This window comes from Podarcis bocagei (assembly GCF_964188305.1).
Source record: "Podarcis bocagei genome assembly, chromosome: 6".
Lineage (NCBI taxonomy): Eukaryota > Metazoa > Chordata > Lepidosauria > Squamata > Lacertidae > Podarcis > Podarcis bocagei.
Window position 1 is genome coordinate 55,486,910 of NC_138130.1, and position 21,588 is coordinate 55,508,497.

Below are 21,588 nucleotides of genomic sequence, written 5' to 3' on the forward strand. Positions count from 1 at the left end.
CCTGTATCGGTTTCTACAGCCACAGCAGGCGCTGTAACCTTCCAACAGTTTGACTTCATCCTCCAAGGCACACTCCTCCATTGTCTCCCGAGACAAACAGATATCAACATGGATGGACGGGTATGTGAACATGTGAAAGGGAGTAAGTGTGCAAATGAACACCAATCCTTTGGTGAAGCCTACCAGCTAATTTAAACTTTGCAATGTGCCATAATCCACTGAGAAACAGTCAAATAAATAAATATAAAGCCTTTCACTCTGTTTCTAAAACTTGTCTAATGCAGCAATTTGTGAAGCATTGCAAAGAATTTCTACCATTACAAGCACAAAGAAATAACAAGAAATGTCATATTAAATCAGTGTCTGAAGAGTCACCAAACGTGCAATAACTGAATGTGACTTTAATCAACGTTTGATGTATAAAGTTATGCAACACGGCGTAAAGGCTAGCAACCTTAGGTCTGCTCTGTTAAGTAATATTGCCAATACTGCTGCAATAGCGAACAGGTAGAAGTAAGAGCATAACAGTGAAGTAAGTTTAATTTCTGCAATAATACTGAACATAAACTTGTAGAAAGAGCCTACTGCCAACATGCCACGCTTAATTATTTTCTCCTTTTTTAATGTAAATCTTCTGATACCACTCGACACCAGTAACAGTAATAAAATACCCCACCTAACAAAACCAAAGAAAGTAACAAAAAACAGCAGTAAATCCCACCCCAAATGTGCTGTTGAAGCAAAAGTGAAACTTTCCATTTACTCCACTGGGACATGAAAACTACTCATGCATGCAAATATTTGAAGAACTGGATTGGTCAAATTACCACAGTTTCAATAGCTCTGACAGAGAAACAAAGCAAGCAAAGTTATGTTTGTTCTAACCCACTTGCAGCTAAAGTACAAAATTGGTCATTAAGGAACAGAGCTTCATAACCATTATGACACTAATTTATAGCTTGACACACCAAACACACTTCAAACAATTCCTATGGGTAATTTTCACTATCATCTTGTACTGAAACCAAGCTTAGAATGTAAAAAAGGAACCCTTTTATTTAGGCTTTTATTTATTACTCCTAATGCATAGGAATAATACGATTTATTACTTCCACAGTGAATTGGGTTAAGTGAATTTCAAATCATTCTGACTGCAAACTTGCCCAGGAGGGAATCTCAGGAAGATCAATAGAATTTACTCTTGGGAAGAATGTAGCCCTTCCATCTTCTGATTAAACCAACACAGGGAGACAGAAAGTACGAATCAGGTGTGAAATAACAGACCAAATAGGTTGATTCAGCAAAGTTCTGCCCAAACACTCTGCCCACCAGAAACAAAAGTTGTGATGTACAGTACAACATTAATTATGAGGGCTGTATGGACTTAAATGGGGTAGCACTTAAGTCACTGCATTATTTACCTGTGGACAGCTGAGTAGGGAAAGGATTCATTTCTTTGTCTACCATTTTCTGGTACAGTGCTCTTAGACTGAATGGCTCCACAGTAAACGGCAGTGTCCCAGTCAACATTGCATACATATTCACACCACTGTAAAAGAAGAGTGGTGGGGGAAACTGTTAAGAGAAACCATTCCCTTAGAAACAAGACAAGGCATGCAAGAATGCATTAAGTTTACTAGCCTATGGTTTATCACACTTATGGAACATACATGAACATATGATGTTACTATTGGTCCATCTAACCCACCACAGTTTATTCCAATTGACAGCAGGTCTCAAATGTTCTTTAAAGGCAATGGTCTTTTCCAGCTTTGGTATCCAAGATCCTTTTCATAGGAGAAGCAGGGATCCAAACTGGGACTTTCTGCACCCAAAGCACTTGCTCTATCACTGAGCTCTTCCCATAGAAGCCATAACACAATGTTCTCTAGAAGTGCAGCAACAGTCCGCTGGATCTTGTGTCTCAGTCATGTTTAGAGTAGACCCACTAAAACCAATGGAACTTTAGTGTGGTTAAGTCTGAATCCAACCCAGTAGCATTTAGCCTCCCTTCAGAGTATCTGCATAACCAGTTTCTTGAGAGATAAAACCATTCATAGCATGAAGGATCACATTACTTAAGAATTAATTCTGATTTGAAAAGTTCAGTTTTAAGGGGTGATTCGGTTATATGGAAATAAGATTTGCTTATGTGCAAAAGGACCATACATAGGACTGATTCACACTATGCTGCTTCCATGCACCAAGCAAGTGCAAAACCCAAAGGACTAAGCAAGTGCATTATAAGGTATATACAGCATTCCCTGTAGACGAACAAGCTATGAGTCAACTGTCTCTCTCCTTAAATTAAATGGTGCAGGATGTTATTGCCTGAGAAGGTTAAAGGGCAGGAAAAAAGAACGATGGCATTCTCTGTTTGAATCATGTCACAGTAAGAGCTACTTCGTTCAGCAGCTCCAGCTTGCTGTGGATGGGTGACCCTATGTAGGAGCAACCAATTAAGGAGCAGTATGACAGTTTCGATTTGGATTTTCTCGAAGCACAGACACTGTAAATTGGGTTTCAAAATATAAAGCTCTCTGAACTAGCTGCTTGCAAACAAAGGACAAAGCAAAACAAAAAATCCCAAAGAAGGAAACTCGTATCTGTTCTTAGCTGCACCAAGATCAATGGAATTAATTCAAATTTCCAGACAGGGAAGTCTGAACATTTCTTGAAACACATTCATCTTTGTTTGCTTGTAGTACCCTGGAGTATTAAGATTTCCACTGCAGTCACTGAAAAGTTCATATCAGTTCCTATAAAAGCAAATTATTTGACAAGTTTCTTCAGCCAAACATGTCTCCTTGTTTTCTGACAACAACATTCTGGGTAACTTCTGTCCCTGCTTCACAAACAGCTGTAGACCACAGTTTGTAAATCCCAATGGCCAAGGTCAACTAAACACACTAGGCAGCAATTACTTTGGAGAATGAACTATATCATCTTACGTTTGGAAATTCCTGGCAAATTGAAATCCTGACATTGTAAATGCTAACATTTACAATCATCAGCACTGTAAACTGTTTTTCCAAAGTTACATATTTTAATTTACTAGCAGCTCCAATTAGAACTTATATAAAAGTCAAGCAAGAGAAGTCAACCCCCACCCTCTGCATGCATGTAGCTTTTTCAATTATAGTAACTCACATGGACCAAACATCTATTTTGGGACCATATTTTTTTCTTGCAAGCAGCTCTGGTGCTGCGTAGGCTGGACTACCGCACTGCGTGCTGAATGGATCAGTGTATCCCAAGATACTTGCACAGTTGCTCAAGCCAAAGTCTGTGAAAAAGAAAATAAATAAAGCTTTCAACATTGCACAGGAGAAACGACAACCTCGCAATATTTGTACTTTGCTGCAATCATTTACCCAGTTAAAGGCTTCCTTTTTAGTTAAGAGCTTTTTATTTGAGTCTAGGGGAAATTTAAATATAAATTTAGTCAGGAAACTGGAATAACACTTATGAAAAAAAGATGACAGTATGAGCTCAAATGTCTTAAGTAAATGTATATAAAATAGCTTTCTCCTTGCCTGGCAGAACTATTTGAGAGGCTGGAATCATAAGAGTACAACCCTGCTCTCCTTGCATCTTTGCAACAGTGTGTGTGGTTGCATGCGACAGAACTGAGTATAGCCCTACGTATAACATCATGAAGATTTGATCAGATGCATGGTAAGGACTTGAAACCTATTTCTTAGGATCAAGGATGAAGTGATAGACATATAGAGGATTTACACGCCAAAATAGTATTTCCATCATTGGAGTCCTGGGGTTCTTAAGGACATCAGGAGGGCTAAGGGAACTTGAAACCTGTACTTCAGATTGAGAGCACACTGTGAGGTTACACAATACCATGAAACCATCTTTTTTGTCATTGGGGCTCCCAAGGTTCTGGGTCAGAGGGAGAGACCCATTCGGGACAATATATGATCGTGCAGAGGGGTCACAATGCACTCCCAAACCATGTTTAAGGCAGCGCCCCAATATAGTATTTTCAGCGAGAATCCTAAAGCAATCCTAAAGGGGGGCAGGGCTTACAGTGAAAAGGGGGCAAAGCACGTGCCACTTTTCAGTTTGATGGATGGTAGTTCTATGTATGCATATGTGTGTATATCTCCCTTAAAGGTTTTATACGCCTTAAACATTCAGAAACAGTCTCACACAGAGCTTTGTGTAGTTCACAATATCTTGTTCGTTTTTTACTTCTGGTCCCATTTTAGGCAACAATTTTCATCACCTCAGAGGTGATGAAGCCTCTCTGATGAAATCATCATCATCATCTGGCTTCTACTGTGCACCCAGACTCATTGCTGCTAGAAAATGTGTAGGCATAGAATTAAATACATAAACAGATGTTCTACTAAGGGGAATATTTTCCTATCAATGCCCACAACTAGCATTAATTGGAGCTATAAACAGATAGTAGAATAAGATGAGTAATCTATGGTGTCTGCAAAATGTGGATGAACAGTGCTCTGAATGAAGTTGATAGGCAGTTGAAGAATCAATGGGCCATTGACAAATTAGATATAAATATAAAAGGCTTCTCAACCAGTTTCACATTCTATTTCTGCAGATGAGTAAGCCAATCATATGGAGTGGCTGGGGTTTTGCCTGATGCTGCGAGACTAAGGCTGTGTTCACACAACAGTGTATTTCATTTCCACAATGTTACCTAATTGTTAATTGCTGCATTATATCTGAACATTCACATGACATAAAAGCCACTTCCAGAAATGTAACACAATATAGCACAAGTTTAGTACTCATCTATGTGTTAATTGACTTCCAGGAAAAAATCCATTTGCAAATAAAACAGAAAGGCAAAACTTTCTTGGAACTGAAGCTCTCAAATCCACACATTAAAAAGCAATGGTATGGTGGTAGAAGGATGTTCACACTCCAACTATATTTGCAATGATATGCCATTATGCATGCTCAAATTTTAGATTCCCTGTTCTTAAAAACAGGAACAGAGCCCAGATGCTGCATTTGTCTGTGGCAAAAGTAGTGATTAGGGGCCGAGAATACACATTATGAGGACTACATGTGCATGCAAGTACATGAAAACAAGCATCAACCATTTCAGCTGATTAATTTTCAGGGACTGTTAATTATATTTAAAATGGCATTTTCCCATATTGCTTTAACCTCTCCATTGTTTTGTAAAAACAATGTTGATACCCCTTGTGAAAATGGCTTTTATTACCACAGTTTTATGAGGAAGTATAGCTTACTGAAGCCACCAACTGGTAAAAACTTGCTGGTGGAATCTGTCTCCCGAGTGAGAGATAGGAGGGGAGTATGTACACCCTAGGTGACAGATAGAGGTGGTTTGATGGGTGTTTTTTCAGTTTCTTGTCATAGGGTAAAATGACATTCCTAACATATATCCATTGTGATTGATTTGTACTTTGTAATTTTGCCCATATGGAATAATGGTTGGAGTGTTGGACTATGATCTGGGAACTGAGATTCAAATTCCCAATCAGCTATGAAGTTCACTGGGTGACCTTGAACCAGCCAGTACCTCTTAGCCTAACCTACCTCACAAGGTTGTTGTAAGGATGAAATGGGGAGGAGAACCAGTATACAACCTTGAGCTGGTGACATATAAATCTAATAGTGTGTGTGTGTGTGTGTGTGTGTGTGTGTGTGTGGTGTGTGTGTATTATTGTATTTTTGTTGAATATTGCTTTTAGGTATTGTTTTCATTTGTTAATGCTTTGTTACTGAACTCGGTGTTTTTTTTTTTGAAAAGGAGCATACAGGTGTGAAATTAAATGAAATCAAATCAATTTAAAGTGTCTTACTTGCAAGTAACACATTTGGGGCTGTGTGCTACTTACCAGTGCTCATTGAAAAAAATTATATATGCTTAGAAGACCACAGGATTGCAACTTCTTTTGCCACATTCCTCTAAAAAGCACTGCTATATACTGCCACACAGAATATTTTGGGACACATATTATAACAAAAATACCAGCCAACAAAATTGCAATAAGAGTTTCATACCAATAAGCTTGATATTGTTGTCGTCATCAAGCAAGAGATTTTCTATCTTCAAATCTCTGAAACAGACAAACATGTTTAATGAGAATGCAGGCCTTCAAGCTTTTGATATTTTCAAAGTTTCAGTAACCACTGTCATTTTCCACGTGCATCAGATCGTTATTAGGATCTTAATGTTATGCTATAGAGATGATCGAGTTGTAGTCCAATTTAGTTACCATGCGGGTACACTTGGTCTAATATATGTGTTGGGGCACAATCCATCAAACAGTTCTATTCCACAAAACTGACTGAAATTAATGAGAGTTGCTCTGGAATATTGTGGCTGGGAAGTCTAGTGGTATTTTCCTGCATTGTGGTATGTGTCATGAAACCATATTAGACAGTCTCCATTTGAAAAAACGCGAGAACAGACAGTTTTTGTACAGAAAAAAGAGTTTTAAAGGCTATGTATATTTGATTTATGCTATCAAATGATATTTACTGGGTCTAGTCTTCTGCATGGAACAGAAATGCAGGCACAATAAGGCTGAAAAACATATATCACCATAACACAAGTGGAAGAAGGAAAATTGTTCACTGACTTCAAAGCATAGTTTGGGATATTTGTGGCCTTGTGCAGTTAAACTGCATTCCTAAGGCAAACCTATGGAAGAAAAGCCAACTTTGCATTTCAAAAGGAAGCAAATCTTAGTGCTGCAGAATTCTGACATAAATATTGCACTAGCCATCAGACTGTACTTAAAATTAGTTGGCTGAATGCTTCTAGAGATCAAGCAATGGGTGCCAAGAAACAAAATCTAAGATGCCTGGAATAACTGTACTTGAGGGGTGCTATCAGAGACTTTCAAATGTTTTTGTCATTGTTTGCATTTTATTTCCATAGCCTCTGCAATGTTCAAAATGCTTTACAATCGCTATCTCTGTCATCCTCGTAACAACCTACCTGAGGGCCTATTAATGTTACCTCTTGGAACAGAAAAAGTTGCCAAAAATGCCTAAGCATTTGACAATCCTGCTAACACTTTGTGTTACACAGCAAGAAGGAGCAAGGCCAAACCAAATGTTGTAGAGGTTTAATGCATCAACTTTAAAAAATGCATATAGCAACAGCTGCGGGGGGGGGGGGAGGAGATACTATCAAGATTGCACCAGGCATGGATGAGGAAATTTAACATTTTCCTCCCCTGGTGATATCCAAAGGAAAGTATCTCTTCTGAAGTTGCTATGTGCATTGGAAGGAAAGCCCTCATTGGGGGCAACTTCAGAAGAGACATTTGCAAGTTACCTTATGAGTACCTGCAAATAGGCTTCATCAGCTGTAAACAGCCACTCATTGAGATTCAGAACTTCAAAAAGTCTCACACTTTTTGAAGTGAGAGTCAGGATGGTTTAAATACCTCAGCAATGCTTCAGAGGTGATTAGAAAGTTCTTTATTGACTATGGGCAACCATGTGAATTGGAAGTCATAACAAACAAACAAAAGAACGTTATTGTTGTACTGTATAAGGAAAGACATCTTTGACATTATCCACCAAGGTCTAACCAAATGCCATGAGTGACCCAAGCAGACAGTATAGTGACATGGTGAATAACAAAATAGATGTATTTGGAAAGAATTAGGAATGTCCTATGACTAGTTGTTGCCTACATTCTCAACTGGTATGTCCTCCAAGTCTTCCATGACATGGCCCAATGCAGGAAACTTGGGCTATTATCAGACAGAAGAGGCTGTCTGGCAGCACCTATGATGCAGAGAATGATATATGAAAAGGTACGGTAATTCTTAGTCCCTTTTACAGATAGGAAATGAAGATGGAGCGATAGTGGCTTGTCCAAGGTGATAGCATGGAGGAACAGCATTCAAACTTTGGTCTCTTACATCCATATGCTATTATAGCTCACAAAATACAGAAATGTGTGTATTTTAACATCTCCCAAAGCATTGCTTAATAACCAAATTCAAAGTCATCTAGCTCCACATTGAAAGAAATAGTGTAAAAAACAGATACACAGGAAGCTGTCTTTGCCACTGGTACATTATTAAATTCCTTTCTCTGACATTCTGACAGTAATTGCACTGAATAGGATTGAATTTGGTTAAAATTACTTTAAAAGGGTTGTTGAGAATTTCCTGTGGGATGCTATTGCAAGCACCAAAGCCTTAACTTCATTGTCTTTGTTGTTCTTACTCCCTTAGGAAGCTTAATGCTCATCCTGTTTTTGACAGCATGAAGGCCTCTGTAAATATCTTCTAAAAAGAAAAGGCTTCCCATATATTGCCATTTGGGATTGTTTTCTTGCTGTCAGACAAAGAGACAATGACTGCTATCTAATTCTGATTTCAGATTGATGCTTCTATGGCTTCAACAATGAACAAACCACAGGCCAAAGTTTACAGACCTTCTCAAAATGACCCCACAGAGACAGGCATCAGAAATGACTGCTTGGCAAGAGCTTTTGGCTGTAAAAAGGATGTACAGTATTCTTAAAACGGGGTTCTCAATTTGGCATTACAAACTTCATTAGGTCAAGGGAAAATCAGCCAAGCTTCATCAAGCGTTGCTAGGACAAGACAAACACAGACCGACAGTCATAGAATCATCTTTTACAATATAATCTGGCAACAAGCAATCCAAAAGAGCATGCAGAAGGCTACAGTACCCATCTTACATGCCTTAAAGTCCAATTAATGATGGAAGACCCTAGGGAAGCCAATAACTTCCAAGCAAAATGACTGGGCATGGTGACTGTGTTAAAAGGAGCAGCCCTGGGCTCCTTTGGAAGGAATGACAGGGTAGAAATAAATAAGAGGAGCTCCTCTGGGATGCCTAGTGCTTTGGCACTTTGAGCACCAAAACAGATTCTGAGAACATAACAAGCCCTGCTGCAGCTGACTAAAGGCCCATATAGTCCAGCATCCTATTCTCACAGTGGCCAACCACATGTCTATGGGAAGCTGACAAATGGAATAAAAGCACGCTTCCCGCTCTGCAACCGGTATTCAGAGGCCCTCAATCTCCAACACTGGGCACAGAACACAATCATCACTACTAGCAGCCTCTGCTTATCCTCCATCAATCTGCCTATTCCCCTTTTAAAGCTGTCCAAAGCTATCCACACTGAACACACAGAACCCAAACAAAAACAAACCATGGGGCAAACAAGACATGACAGGAACCTATGAATTTCTTTTAAAGATATTGGTAACCTCACGTCATCTCTTTGGGAAAAACACCCAGGGAGGACTGAATTTTGTGGACAAACATTAGGAATTAGCTAGGTAAACCCTCCTTTTGGGTTCTGATTTACAGCCTTTGATTGTACTTCACTGTTAAAACTCCCAAAACAGAAAATTAGAAAAGCAAGTTGGTGTAATGTTTGCCCCATTGTCCCTTTGAGTTGTTGGGAATGGGAAGGTGAAGCAGTGGGCTCATGTAGTGTAGGAAGAGCTTACACTCCACTGGCAACTCTCTGTTCTCTCACAGGATAACAGGATTCATATTATGTGAAGCCGCGGCTTTGAAATGACGAGCTCACAACCCAGAAAGTTGCTGGATACTGGTGGACTGGCTACTAGTGAGAGTTTACAGAACACAGGCTGTGTTCACACATCATTCTAAGTCAAACCACGGTTTAACACGAATGCATGAATGTGCTGGCTCCCAGGGAGGAGACTGCTTCCATTTTGCTCCTCCTCAAATCTTTCAACACAACATGGCAGCTAAGATTGGGCTTAGTGTGTCATCTGAACGTGGGACTGTGCTTAAAACTCTCTCCTCCTTAACCATGATCTGCAGAAAACCTTGGCTAGATATCATGGTTAAGAAAAGAGCTTAACCAAAATCCCATGTTTGGATGACACACTAAGCCAAGGCTCGACTTAACTAACACAGCACACTAAAAACTAAGAGGACTAGGGAGGAACAAAGGAGAGTCAGTATGTTCAGGCAGTCTCAGTAAGCCACAGTTTAGCTTACAGTGTGACATGTCAACCAGGCTACTACAGCTCACAAGGTTAAGGAGGTTTCACTTTTAGGCCAAGTACTGAAAATGACAGGCAGGACAAAAGAATAAATATTTCCTTAGCTGAAGAGTTAGACACTTTGAACACTTCTTTTAACCTTAAAATACCAAGTATTTTCATATGACAGTAAAATTTTCTATAGCTGAATTCAAGGTCATAAAAGTTTTAAGGTTCTTCAATAATTACAATTCACTAATATCAATTTTCAATAGCATGACTCATGTTGATATGATGACTGAATTTAATCACTCCTCTCCCTCAGTCTAATTATTTACCTACTTTACCACACAAGGACAAATAATTTGTGATAGAGCCGGCTGAATAATATCTCTAATGAATTTGATTTTGTTGGTGGTGGTGGTGGAAGTCCTCACCTGTTCTGTTAAACAAGCTCAGAGATCATGAGTATATATTGTAAAAGGTACAGCAGCAAGAAATTCCATCCCCCAAGAACAGCCACGTCTTGTTTATCATAAAGAGAGAATGTGAACACCTACAGATCACAGATGTGCAAGTGCTGTTATTTTTAGAGCTGATTTAAAATAACTTCATCGCCAACTGCACTTAAGGCAAGAATGAATTGTGACTTTCTAAAACATGGATTTAGCACTCCTTATTAAAGGGTCTATTATAATTAAAATAATAGCAAACTGCTTGAATTGATAGGTGACACATAGTGCTTGCACACTTTTAGAGCCTGCCTATAAAGCCACTCTCTACACTCCTGGCTGGATATTGTGCCAGTCAACTAAATCACACAAAGTAGAAAAGATAGGTATATAATTTAACCATTTAGGTTGCCTTTTCTGCCATTAAGTCTTTCAAACTGGATTACAGCCCATAGTTAAAACAAAATAGAATTTTTAAAAACACTTAAAATTAACCAGTGAACTAACTAGAGTTTATTTTTTTAAAAACACTGGCGTATCAAGAATTAGCAACAAATTATAAAAAAAATAAAATCGGAGTCCACAAAAGTTCTGCTGCAAAATGTACGTTTTAACCGACCACCTGAAACTCTGAACTGAACAAGAATGATACGATTTCCCTTGGGAAGACTTTTCACATACAAGTTCCATCTTGTTTTATTTATAACCGCCACTGCTTAATTTATGTAACGACAGATTGATTTTATTAAACTATTGTTTAATAGTTGCCAAATGATATTTGCATCCGTGAATATACTGTAAAGATCTCTGTGAAGGCTGGTCTTCAAAAGCAGAACACTCATGTTAAATAAATAAGCAAGCTCACCTGTGAACCACCCCTGCACGATGTAGGTGTTCAACAGCCAAGATAAGCTGCCGGATGTATTTGCGTGCTTCATGCTCTTCCAGCCTCTTTTTCTCATAGATTTTGTGCATCAGGTTGCCTCCTGGGCAAAGCTCCATAACAAGGTAGTAGCTGTTTTCCGTTTCCAAGATATCCAGCAGCTGAGCAATGTAAGGGTGTCGGATCATCTGCTGGATCTGTCCCTCCCGCCTCAGATTCTTGGTGACATAGGTGTCCTTTTTGGCTCTTTTCTTATCAATAACTTTCACTGCCACCTGATGGGAAAGAAAGACAAGCCAAAGTTATTATTACTATTCTTGCTATTGCTCCTAACTCCAACTGTTCAATCATAATATTAACCTGGAAAAAGAGGGGAAAACGCAGAAAGAAGGAACTGGATGGGGGGAAAGTGAGAGCTGAATTATACGAATATAATCTTAATCCTCCAGTGACGCGGTCTTACATATATGGTGTTTGCTTTAAACAATTGTCAATGTTGTGTTTAAAATTGTTGTTCCTACCCTGGGATCTTACGCTGAAAAGTGGCTAGTGCATTTATAAATATTATTATTATTACTGTACCTCCAAATGCAATACTAATTTAATTATGTCCAACACAGTTGTGTAAGAAGGAATTTGTGACTTCTAAGCAATCCAATGCTAAGCATTTGGTGGTCAGCAGAACCCTCAAAAGCAAAACCTACGGTACTTAATTCCTACCATATTGAATGTTATTTTTCTAATTTACACAAATAGGTAAATGTGAGGTATCCAACAAATATCCTTTTATTTTAAATTGACTTCTGTATCTTGATTCCAATTATTTAATTACTAAGCATTTGCATTTACATAACCTAAAAGCAGATTTCTAGGTCACAAGCATCTACTGATGTTTATTATGACATCTATGGTATGAGCAGCAAAAGAATTATGCTAATAACCATTCCTCTTTCGCAGCCTATTTCTTCAGAGTCCTATGGCAAGGGAAATGATCATACCTTGCAAATGAGATCTATTAGCACATTGTTCATTACTGCTAGCTTATTAGAATCGAAAAGGGAACTCGCTGTTCTTTCATGCTGTTGAGCTTTGCACTGAAATCAGTTTAAAAGGTTCCTGCCCATACAAAACAAAATCCAAAGCGGTGAAGACTCTTAGTTTAGTGGTAGAGCACATAGTCTTCATGCGAAAAGTCCCAAGTTTAATCCCCAGCATCTCCAAATGGGACTCTAGCTTTGATGGACCCCAGACAACCTATCCTCTGGCAGGCCAACCTATATAGCTGCAACGGAAATGTTTCAATCAGTGCTGGTGCCTGGCTCTAGCTACCCTTTCCCATGATGCTTCTGACCATTGTGGAACATTGACACAATGGCTGGATTCAGTCACATGAGGCACTTCTTAGAATTCTTGTTAATTACACGTTTCTTCAAGTATAACACCTTTAGGCCAAATCTATCATCCCAATGTCAAGTCTACATTACACTAATGTTCTTTTCCTTGTCAACTTATAAGATCTCTTGAAAAGCACAATAACCTTCACTATATCTACATTTAATAACACTGCCCAAGCTACAGGATCACCCTGATTTCAATAGCCTTTTCCTGAAAAGTTGCTGAGGTGATGACAATAAACATTAGTTCAAACAAGAAAAGTAGCTCTCAGAAGCAGCCTCTAGGATACAGTTGACAGAAAAGGAGCAGATGAGTTGCTGATGTGGAAGACTCAATGGCAGCTTACACTCCCAGTGCTTCCAGTTTTCTATGCCTGAGAATGAGTGATTAATCTTTCTATGTCCAGTGTGAAAAGTTGCCTGGGGGAAACTAATGGAAAGGGGATGGGCTGGCCAGGCCAGCTGACAAGGCCTGCAAAACTGAGCAATAATTAGTTTTAACTAGATAACACAAAGGTCAAGCAATGCTCACAAGGCAGCTGCACGATGGAAATTAACATTTGCAAAAATGCCAGGAAGCAACATATCACTGTGTTGAAATGAGGTAGTTTGGTTACAACTTAAAACACTGAAAATCACAACTTCTTTTGCACTGTTAAATGTGGAGTGAGGGTAGACTCAGGCAACCAGGAACTACTAAACCTCCATGTTCACATAGAGAGGCATTGAAGCAGTTCCCACATGGTTAACAGTCATCTGAATCCACTATCTTAAACCAAAAAAACTGAATGTGCTTTTCTCCCAATGAAGTTAGTAGAACAATAACTCAGATTAGCATAATGTGTTTAAACAAGCCATCCTTAAGGATTAGTCTGCTGAGGACAAATTAATTCATGCATATTGAAAGGTTGTTTCCTGTTGGCAGAATAGGAAATACCACTTGCAGGCGGAAACAGAAAAAGTAGTGTTGGTTTCCCCCAGGACTGAAAGACACAGGAAGAAACAGAAATCTGTTGTTTGAAGTGCTTTATGAATCACATCTCTCCCATACCAACAAGTCATCCCTACCTCGTTGAATATAACAGTTCATTGTTGAACACCACTAAGAGGTGAACTACATGTTACATGCATGCAACAAAGAAAGCCCTGACAGGGTTTTTTTTAATGAAAAGCAATCTTAACATTCACATTGTTTTAAAACCTATTACAGTTGTTGTTATTGTACAATTTTAAATAGCCTCAAGACTTAAGTGAACAGCAATAAATTAATAATTTTGATGGGGCCAAGCTCAACTGGCTCTGGTCGGTGGAGGCAACCAGGGCGGGGTGGTTTGTAAGACCCAATAATCACAGAAATGTGTCTTCCACCTCAAAGCACAACCTTGCAGTTTCCTTATTTAAACCCATCTGGAATATTTGCTAAGTACTGGAGAAAACACAACGGCTTTCCTAACACCTAGTAAACTCCAGAACCCAACGTAGGATTCTTCCATCAACTTTTGCTCTTAATTACTAATATGATTACAGTACAATTAACTGAATTAAAATTGTTTGCAAAATCAAAGTATTAAAATGTATTAATAACAACTGAAATTGAAGCAGGTGTGCATATGAAAACATAGGTAAGTTAGTTTAACATCCTAAAAATGGCACTCAGATTACTTCCAGATGAGGACTTAGTATGCAAATGGATCATTCAGTTATCTCAAATAGATACTGGTAGTTGTTTTTGTTTTTTACTAATCAGATTTTGCCTGGAAGGGAAATGCAGATGAAATAGAAAAATATGAGCTGGTATCTGAATGCTAATGATGCCGTGTGGATGCAGGAAAAAACCTGCATGCATGAATCATAGAATCATAGAGTTGGAATAGACCACAAGGGCCATCGAGTCCAACCCCCTGCCAAGCAGGAAACACCATCAGAGCACTCCTGACATATGGTTGTCAAGCCTCTGCTTAAAGACCTCCAAAGTAGGAGGCTCCACCACACTCCTTGGCAGCAAATTCCACTGTCAAACAGCTCTTACTGTCAGGAAGTTCTTCCTAAAGTTTAGGTGGAATCTTCTTTCTTGTAGTTTGGATCCATTGCTCCATGTCCGCTTCTCTGGAGCAGCAGAAAACAACCTTTCTCCCTCCTCTATATGACATATTTTTATATATTTGAACATGGCTATCATATCACCCCTTAACCTCCTCTTCTCCAGGCTAAATGAAGAACACAATAGGCATCCATCTGGAACCACGCTTAGACAATTTGCTATATTCTTTTACCGCTCAATCCTATGCATGTCTACTTGAAAATAAGCCTAACTGTGTTTAATGGGGCTTATTCCCAATGGAAATGCAAACAACTTTCCATGTATGGTATCATACCCTAATACAGCCTTGTGCCCACCAGACTGCTCTTTACACATAGCTATTTCATCTGCATCACAATGCTTTGATGAGGGGTGCGAACTAAAAGTAGCACTTATTTCTTAGAAGTTATGGTGTGCTTGTACATAATAAATGCATATGAGCTAATTAATTTTGCCTCACAAGTCTGTTGCAAAGTTCAACTGGGTAGGAGAAGGGCAAGGCTGAAAGTTTTTTTTAAAACAACAACAACTTGGCTTATTTAGACCATTTTTCTTTAATCCTGCTCTTTGTAAACACCCCATGGTGCTGGGACCTCCTTCTCCTTATATGCTTTATGTGCAACTCTGGTTTTACTTCCAATAAATAATTCAAGTCCTGGCGTTCGTAAAATATCCTGCTGGTGGGAAACAAAACACCAGCTCCCACAATTAAATTGAGAAAAGGCTTTAAAAAGAAAAGACAAGTTTGCTGTAAAGCTGAACTTCAGTGGTATGGAAAATCACTGAAAGCAGTCGAGCTTTATAGAGAGCCCAAATCCTTATGCAGAACCTGGGGTGTGTTTTTTTTGCCGTGTAAATGTCCACTTCTCTTTACAACTTTTCCTGAGAAGTCCCAGAGTCTTCTAGTTAAAGTATACTGTAATCTGAATGAATATAAATGTAACTGGGAATTTCTTTTACAAAAAAAACACCCTCCCTAATATTTACCAGTACTGTACTGTGTTATTTTCTCATATGGCAAATCCAAATGATTACAGGATGTTAGTTTACCATTTTCAGTGCCCTGAAGTGGGCATGAAAAACTCTGCCTTGCAGGGACAGCAAGGATTGCTAGGGTACGTTGCTGGGACGGTGGGATGCTTTACTGTAGCACTGGAGAAGCCTGAGAAACAGGAGAACTTCTCCACAGCTTCAAGGAAATAGGTCAATGGACTTTCCCAGAAACTGGAGTGAAGTGTGGTGCTCCAAAAAATCAGTCTGTCTGGCTTGAGGGCCTACAACCCATTGGTTATAGAGGAGCATCAAGGGAAGACTTAGGATTCGGAGAAGCACATGGGGAAAGGACAAAAAAAAAAATGGCTGGAAGGGAATTGTCACTGATGCACATTGACCATACAAATGATCTCTGCTTCATGTAAGGGAGTTAGTGCTTCATCCTCAACCAGTTTGGGTGTGTACAGGCGTATTATGTTATAAATAGCAGGCAGGGTGAATATACATGTACCATTCGCAACAGAGATGTACTTTTCCCAGCTGCAGTGAAACTTTACATAATAACACTTTTTCAGATTTTCACCTAAAAATTAGGTTGGATAGTGCGCAGAGGACGGCAACCAAGATGATCAAGGGTCTGGAAACCTAAAATAAATATCTTCTTATTGAAAGATTCTCCTTCTTGCTTTCATGTCTCATGATTATAAAACAGAAAATCCCTGAAGTCTAAGGTCTGAGGGCAAAACCTAAGGTCAGATTCCTCAGATGCTTGTCTAACCATGTACCAGTTCATGATTTTATGACAGTGTAAACCAATGCTTAACTTTAAGATTAGGCTGCTTTTTAAGATTAGACTGTAATGCTTTACACATCAGGATAAAATGACTCCATTCCCCTGCACAATTTCCCCCCAGATTCTCTTACAAAATGATGTCATATCATCAAATACTTAAAAAAATTATTCAATGCACATTAGATTTGATGACACATTTACATTCGCCAGCAAATACCTTTTTTGGTTTCAAGGATTTCAAAACTGAGGTGCACATTAGATTTGATGGCGCATTAGACTCAAGTAAATACAGTGGCACCTCGGGTTAAGAACTTAATTTGTTCTGGAGGTCTGTTCTTAACCTGAAACTGTTCTTAACCTGAAGCACCACTTTAGCTAAGGGGGCCTCCCGCTGCCGCCACACGATTTCTGTTCTCATCCTGAAGCAAAGTTCTTAACCCGAGGTACTATTTCTGGGTTAGCGGAGTTTGTAACCTGAAGTGTCTGTAACCTGAGGTACCACCATACAGTATTTTTGCTGATAGGAGCAGATCAGGACAGAAATCCAAATACAATGCAAGCTGCTAAATTTATCATCACAGCTCTGTTTCTATGACATTGTGCCAAATTGTCAGATTCAGTCATAGTAATTTGGAGCAGACCGGAGTGAAGACTGCAGCCTCCAGGTCCACTCCCCAAGCCCCGCCCACAGGCCGCCATGGATAGGCTAGATTTGAAATACCGGCCACCCATGATGCTCTGTGGCAGCCGGGGAAGCTTCCAATGGCCGAAACAACATGGCAAGGCTTTGGAGGTGCCGCAGCGAGTCGCAACAGCTGGCCACCCTGAAATCAAGTAAGTGGCCATTCTAGCACTGAAATTTGTTTGAATGTTGCATGTTTCCCCTCTCCAGCTCTAATCAAACATCTACTCCATTTCCCCCAGCCCCATTTTAAATAGGGGTAGATAGTGGCCCCTACTCTCATCCACTGCATGATCAATGGACAGCATATTGTCATCTCTGAATCGGAAGTTCAAACTATCTCACAAGCACTGAAATTCAGTCGCAGTGGCAATCTCCATCCCATCTGTTTTATTATACAGTAAACAGTAACTGAGTGAGTGGAGGCTTATAGTTAAAAGCTGCATCTTCAGATTTAATCATTTAAGGATGGAACTATTCAAGGATTAGAGATGGTGTCAGATTCATTTGGGATTTGTTCTTTACTGCTTGTTCTGGTAATTAAAAAGACTGAAGGACACAAAACAGAACATTTCAATGCAGCCTACAAAGCTTTTTTTCAAAAAACCACACACGCGCACACACAACCAACCCTGAGGTTTATAAGTTTAAGAAAAGGATTTTCAAACCAAATCCATGTCTTGAAATAGATCAACACTTTCCCCAAATAAAAAAGGGAAATCCTTCAGTGCAAGTTGCCAGGCTGTGAACTGTGTACACACAGCTGTAACTACTCTGTTCCCAAGAGAGGTGGGATTCAAAGGAATGTTCTTTTACTGCTTCAAGATAACATTTCTTGCATTACAAGCCAAATTTGGTAAAGCACTTAAACATGAGCCTTACTTTAATTTCAGGAGTAGTTCCAGTGAAATGGAAGCAATTTAAGTGACTCCCATATTTTCTGTAAGGGCAGTTCCCATGACTCAATAGATGAGTTGTGAACGTGTGTTAGAATGTAAGAAATGACTTGCTGGATTAGAACAAAGGACAATGAAGTTCAGCACCTTGCCTCCAACAGTGATCAGTCAGATGCCCTTACAAAATTCACAAGCAGAACATTCCCTGTTGTTTGTTCTTTGCATTTGGCGACCATAACACATGATTATTCTGTGAAGTACAGTACGTCTACTTCTTTCCTCAAGGCTTAACGATTCCCAAGCCCTCCAATTACAATATTTTGTTTCTAGGAAAATTCTATTCACCCCCCCCATAGAGTATCTATTGCATCTATGACTGCTGTGTAGAATGAGGTAGTATGAGCATTATGGGTATTTGCTGGATTTGACATCATTTGTGATTAGTGACAATTTGCTCACCCATGGTCACCTTTCAAATAAATTGTTTATTTACTGCTCTTTTACATGATAAGGCTTAAACAATCCACACTTACCTATGAATATGTCATTCCACCACTGCAGCACACAACAGTAGGATTGCTTATGTAGCCATTCAAAAAAAAATGAAGAGATAAACACCAGCAGGGTTACTTCTACCACAAAAATATTTGGCACTTTGGAAGCTTTTTCTTTCTTAAAATTATATGAAGACTAGAAGCCCATCTCCCTCATTGCTAGGGTGTGTATACTCTCATATCTTTTTTAAGGTGGTAGACAAGAGTACAGCTAATCAACCCCCACCCGTTGTTGCACATATCCAAGTTTTGTGATACAGCTCTCTCTTTAAAAATACACAAAATGCCTAGAAAGCACCATTTCAAGAAAACACACTCAGAAATAGATTTAAAAGGTTAAAAGCAAAATGCATTCCGATTTACATATTCTTTTATGTAGATAGGAGAGAATCCTTCATGCTTTTTGAAAGAACAAACTACTGTTCAATGCAGAAACACAATGGAATAAAAAATCAATGAATCAAAAAATGGAAAGAATATTTACATTCAAATGCATTTGCCTTCAAATATAAATTGCAACAAAATTTTAAAATATGTAATTATTATCATTTATCTAAAATCTAAATAATAGTCATTCAAGTCAATGAAGTCACATGCATTCGCAATGCTTTCTCTAGCATTAAACTTTGGTAAAGCCAAAGGTCTCTACTTTATCGCTGACTTCATTGTTGTTGTTATATTATTCTGATAAATATTATTTCATTCTGCATGCACAACAGAACCTGCAATTCTTTGTTTAGGGCAGAGTTCGCTAATCCTGCACCCACGGGCACCAGATTGGTGCCAGCCCTGCTAGAAAGAAAGATATTGGGCAAATTAGAATGGTGTGGCTACCTTGCATATTTTTCCTAGTGCTGAAGAATGTTCCCCATTGTTGTTAGACAGCAACAGCATCATTGTGTGTGTGTGTGTGTGTGTGTGTGTGATGATCTCCATAATCGGGACCAACAGGATACAGCTGACTTCCTGTGGTAAGCATAAGGCTGTTGGGAGTGGTTGTCTCTCTAATTTTGTGTTATGCCACAGCCCCCATGGCAGCCATTTTGTTACTGATGCCGCCATCACTATCAAAATTTGAAATGTGCCCACTAGGTTGGCAATCCCTGTTTTAAGTCGTTAAAAATCCCTTCTAAGTTACCAGGCTATGCTAACAACCTTCCCCTCATGACAAGTGTCCATTCCTTCTCTCTCTCTTTAAAGTGGGAGACAGGAGAATTACTACCCCCACCCACCCCTGAAGCAAGAATTACGTTTCTCATATTATTGTATCAGCAACAGAAATTTAACATCTGAAGTAAGTTAATTTGCTCAATAATTCACCAGATATTTTCCAAACAAGGATTTTGGCATTACATAAATAATGTGAAACATGCATGCTCCTTGTGCCATTAAAAACTAGAAATCCAGGTTAAGCTTAAAATACTGTTGACAAAGAGGAAAGGAATTTCAATGGGCAGTTGCAGAAATGAATGAGGAGTCTTGTGCATGATTGCTGTGACAGATGAAATACCTGTTAAGACAAGCATGGTCTGTTTCCTTTTGTTGACCAAAGCTGAATACTGTACATAACTGCCCATGAGGTAAATCAGGTTTCCAACTGCTATAAAACAGAGGTTTTTCTGGTCCTTTTAAGTTAGATGAACTAAGAAAACACAGAGCTCAAATAAAACCAAACAAAAGTAATGCCTGGGTCACAAATGTATCTTACCTAGTTGGTTTTGATAATAGAACAACTAGCCTTTTCAATGTTGCAAATGTCTTCTGTCACAATGAGATAGATGAGACTTCTGAGATTACATGTGGCAAAACAAAAGCAGAAAACCCATGCCAAGTAATAATGTTATTTTAATAGTCAAGCCTAACATGAAAATACTTGTTTGCAGAACTTACAAAATGACAACATTAATTGATCCATAAGACAGGATACATGTAAATGTTCCCATTTGAGATGTGGTGTTGAAATGTACATTTAGCTATTCCAAAGCAGCAATGACTCAATGTTCTTTATAGTTTTTCTACAGCAAATGTATGTCATAGCAAAACAGTAGTACTGCTCTTTTGACACACAGGGGATTTCAGTTCTGGTATTACCAGCTATGCTGAATTATGGACTTGGGCAGCAGGATGCTTCAGTTGTGCGCACACAAGCAATCTTCCTCTCACTCTTTTGCCCCAGTGTGCTCCTGTACAATCCAGATGCTCCAAGAGAAACACAGAAATTACTTGCATGTAAGTAGACTGGCTGCCATTTCATGTTGTCAGCTGGGGCATTTGTTCACAAGTATAACTGTTGACAAAGCGGGCTAAAGCTAGGCCCTTGACACAGAAGACGCGAATCTTGCCATGCAAGGAAGTCAACAAGGCTATGTTCCAGTTGTTAATTTGGATCCCATTTTTTTCTTTCTCAGGGAACAGATTAGAAGCTCGAGAGGTAGCATTCTCATTTTGAAATGGCATGTTTCAAGTTGAAGCGAACCTTGAACACATCTGCTGCCAACAAAGGTTCTAATTAAACTGTTTTTATAAGAACCTAACCTGTTTCACTCAAAAAAGTGTGTTATTGATAATGTTCTTAGCACTGTTTTTGTCCAAATATTACTTGAGCATGGGGCTCAAATATCTGATGAGGGCCAAGTTACATGGGAATGCCTTTCCACCTCTTTATAGGCAACTCCCAATTTACGTGGGGGTTATGTTCCGAGGCACCACGTGTTTAAGTGAAATTGCGTATATTTGAAACACCATTGGAAAAGGTGGCAAAATCAGAAGAGCGCTTGAGATCTCATCCTCATGTACACCTCCGTCTTTAAACTTTCCCAGGTATCTGTATGTGACAGACTAGCTGTCATTTCCCAACAGGAGAAGTAAAATGGAGAAT

At 39.1% G+C, this 21,588-nt stretch overlaps 1 protein-coding gene and 1 long non-coding RNA gene across 2 annotated transcripts in view; one reads left to right on the plus strand and one right to left on the minus strand.

Moving 5' to 3' along the window:
* Positions 1–21,588, minus strand: part of HUNK (hormonally up-regulated Neu-associated kinase) — a 57,541-nt gene that overhangs the window by 24,718 nt on the left and 11,235 nt on the right. Inside the window, exons 2-5 of the mRNA XM_081199532.1 lie at positions 11,301–11,593; positions 6,022–6,077; positions 3,151–3,286; positions 1,422–1,549 (exon numbers count right to left, since the gene is read on the minus strand). Of these exons, the coding sequence (XP_081055658.1) occupies positions 1,422–1,549; positions 3,151–3,286; positions 6,022–6,077; positions 11,301–11,593 (613 nt within the window). The remainder of the gene's footprint in view (positions 1–1,421; positions 1,550–3,150; positions 3,287–6,021; positions 6,078–11,300; positions 11,594–21,588) is intronic.
* LOC308589957 lies at positions 17,335–21,244 on the plus strand. The gene is made up of 3 exons (XR_014009581.1): positions 17,335–17,412; positions 20,721–20,939; positions 21,119–21,244. It is a non-coding gene; the product is annotated as an uncharacterized lncRNA (long non-coding RNA).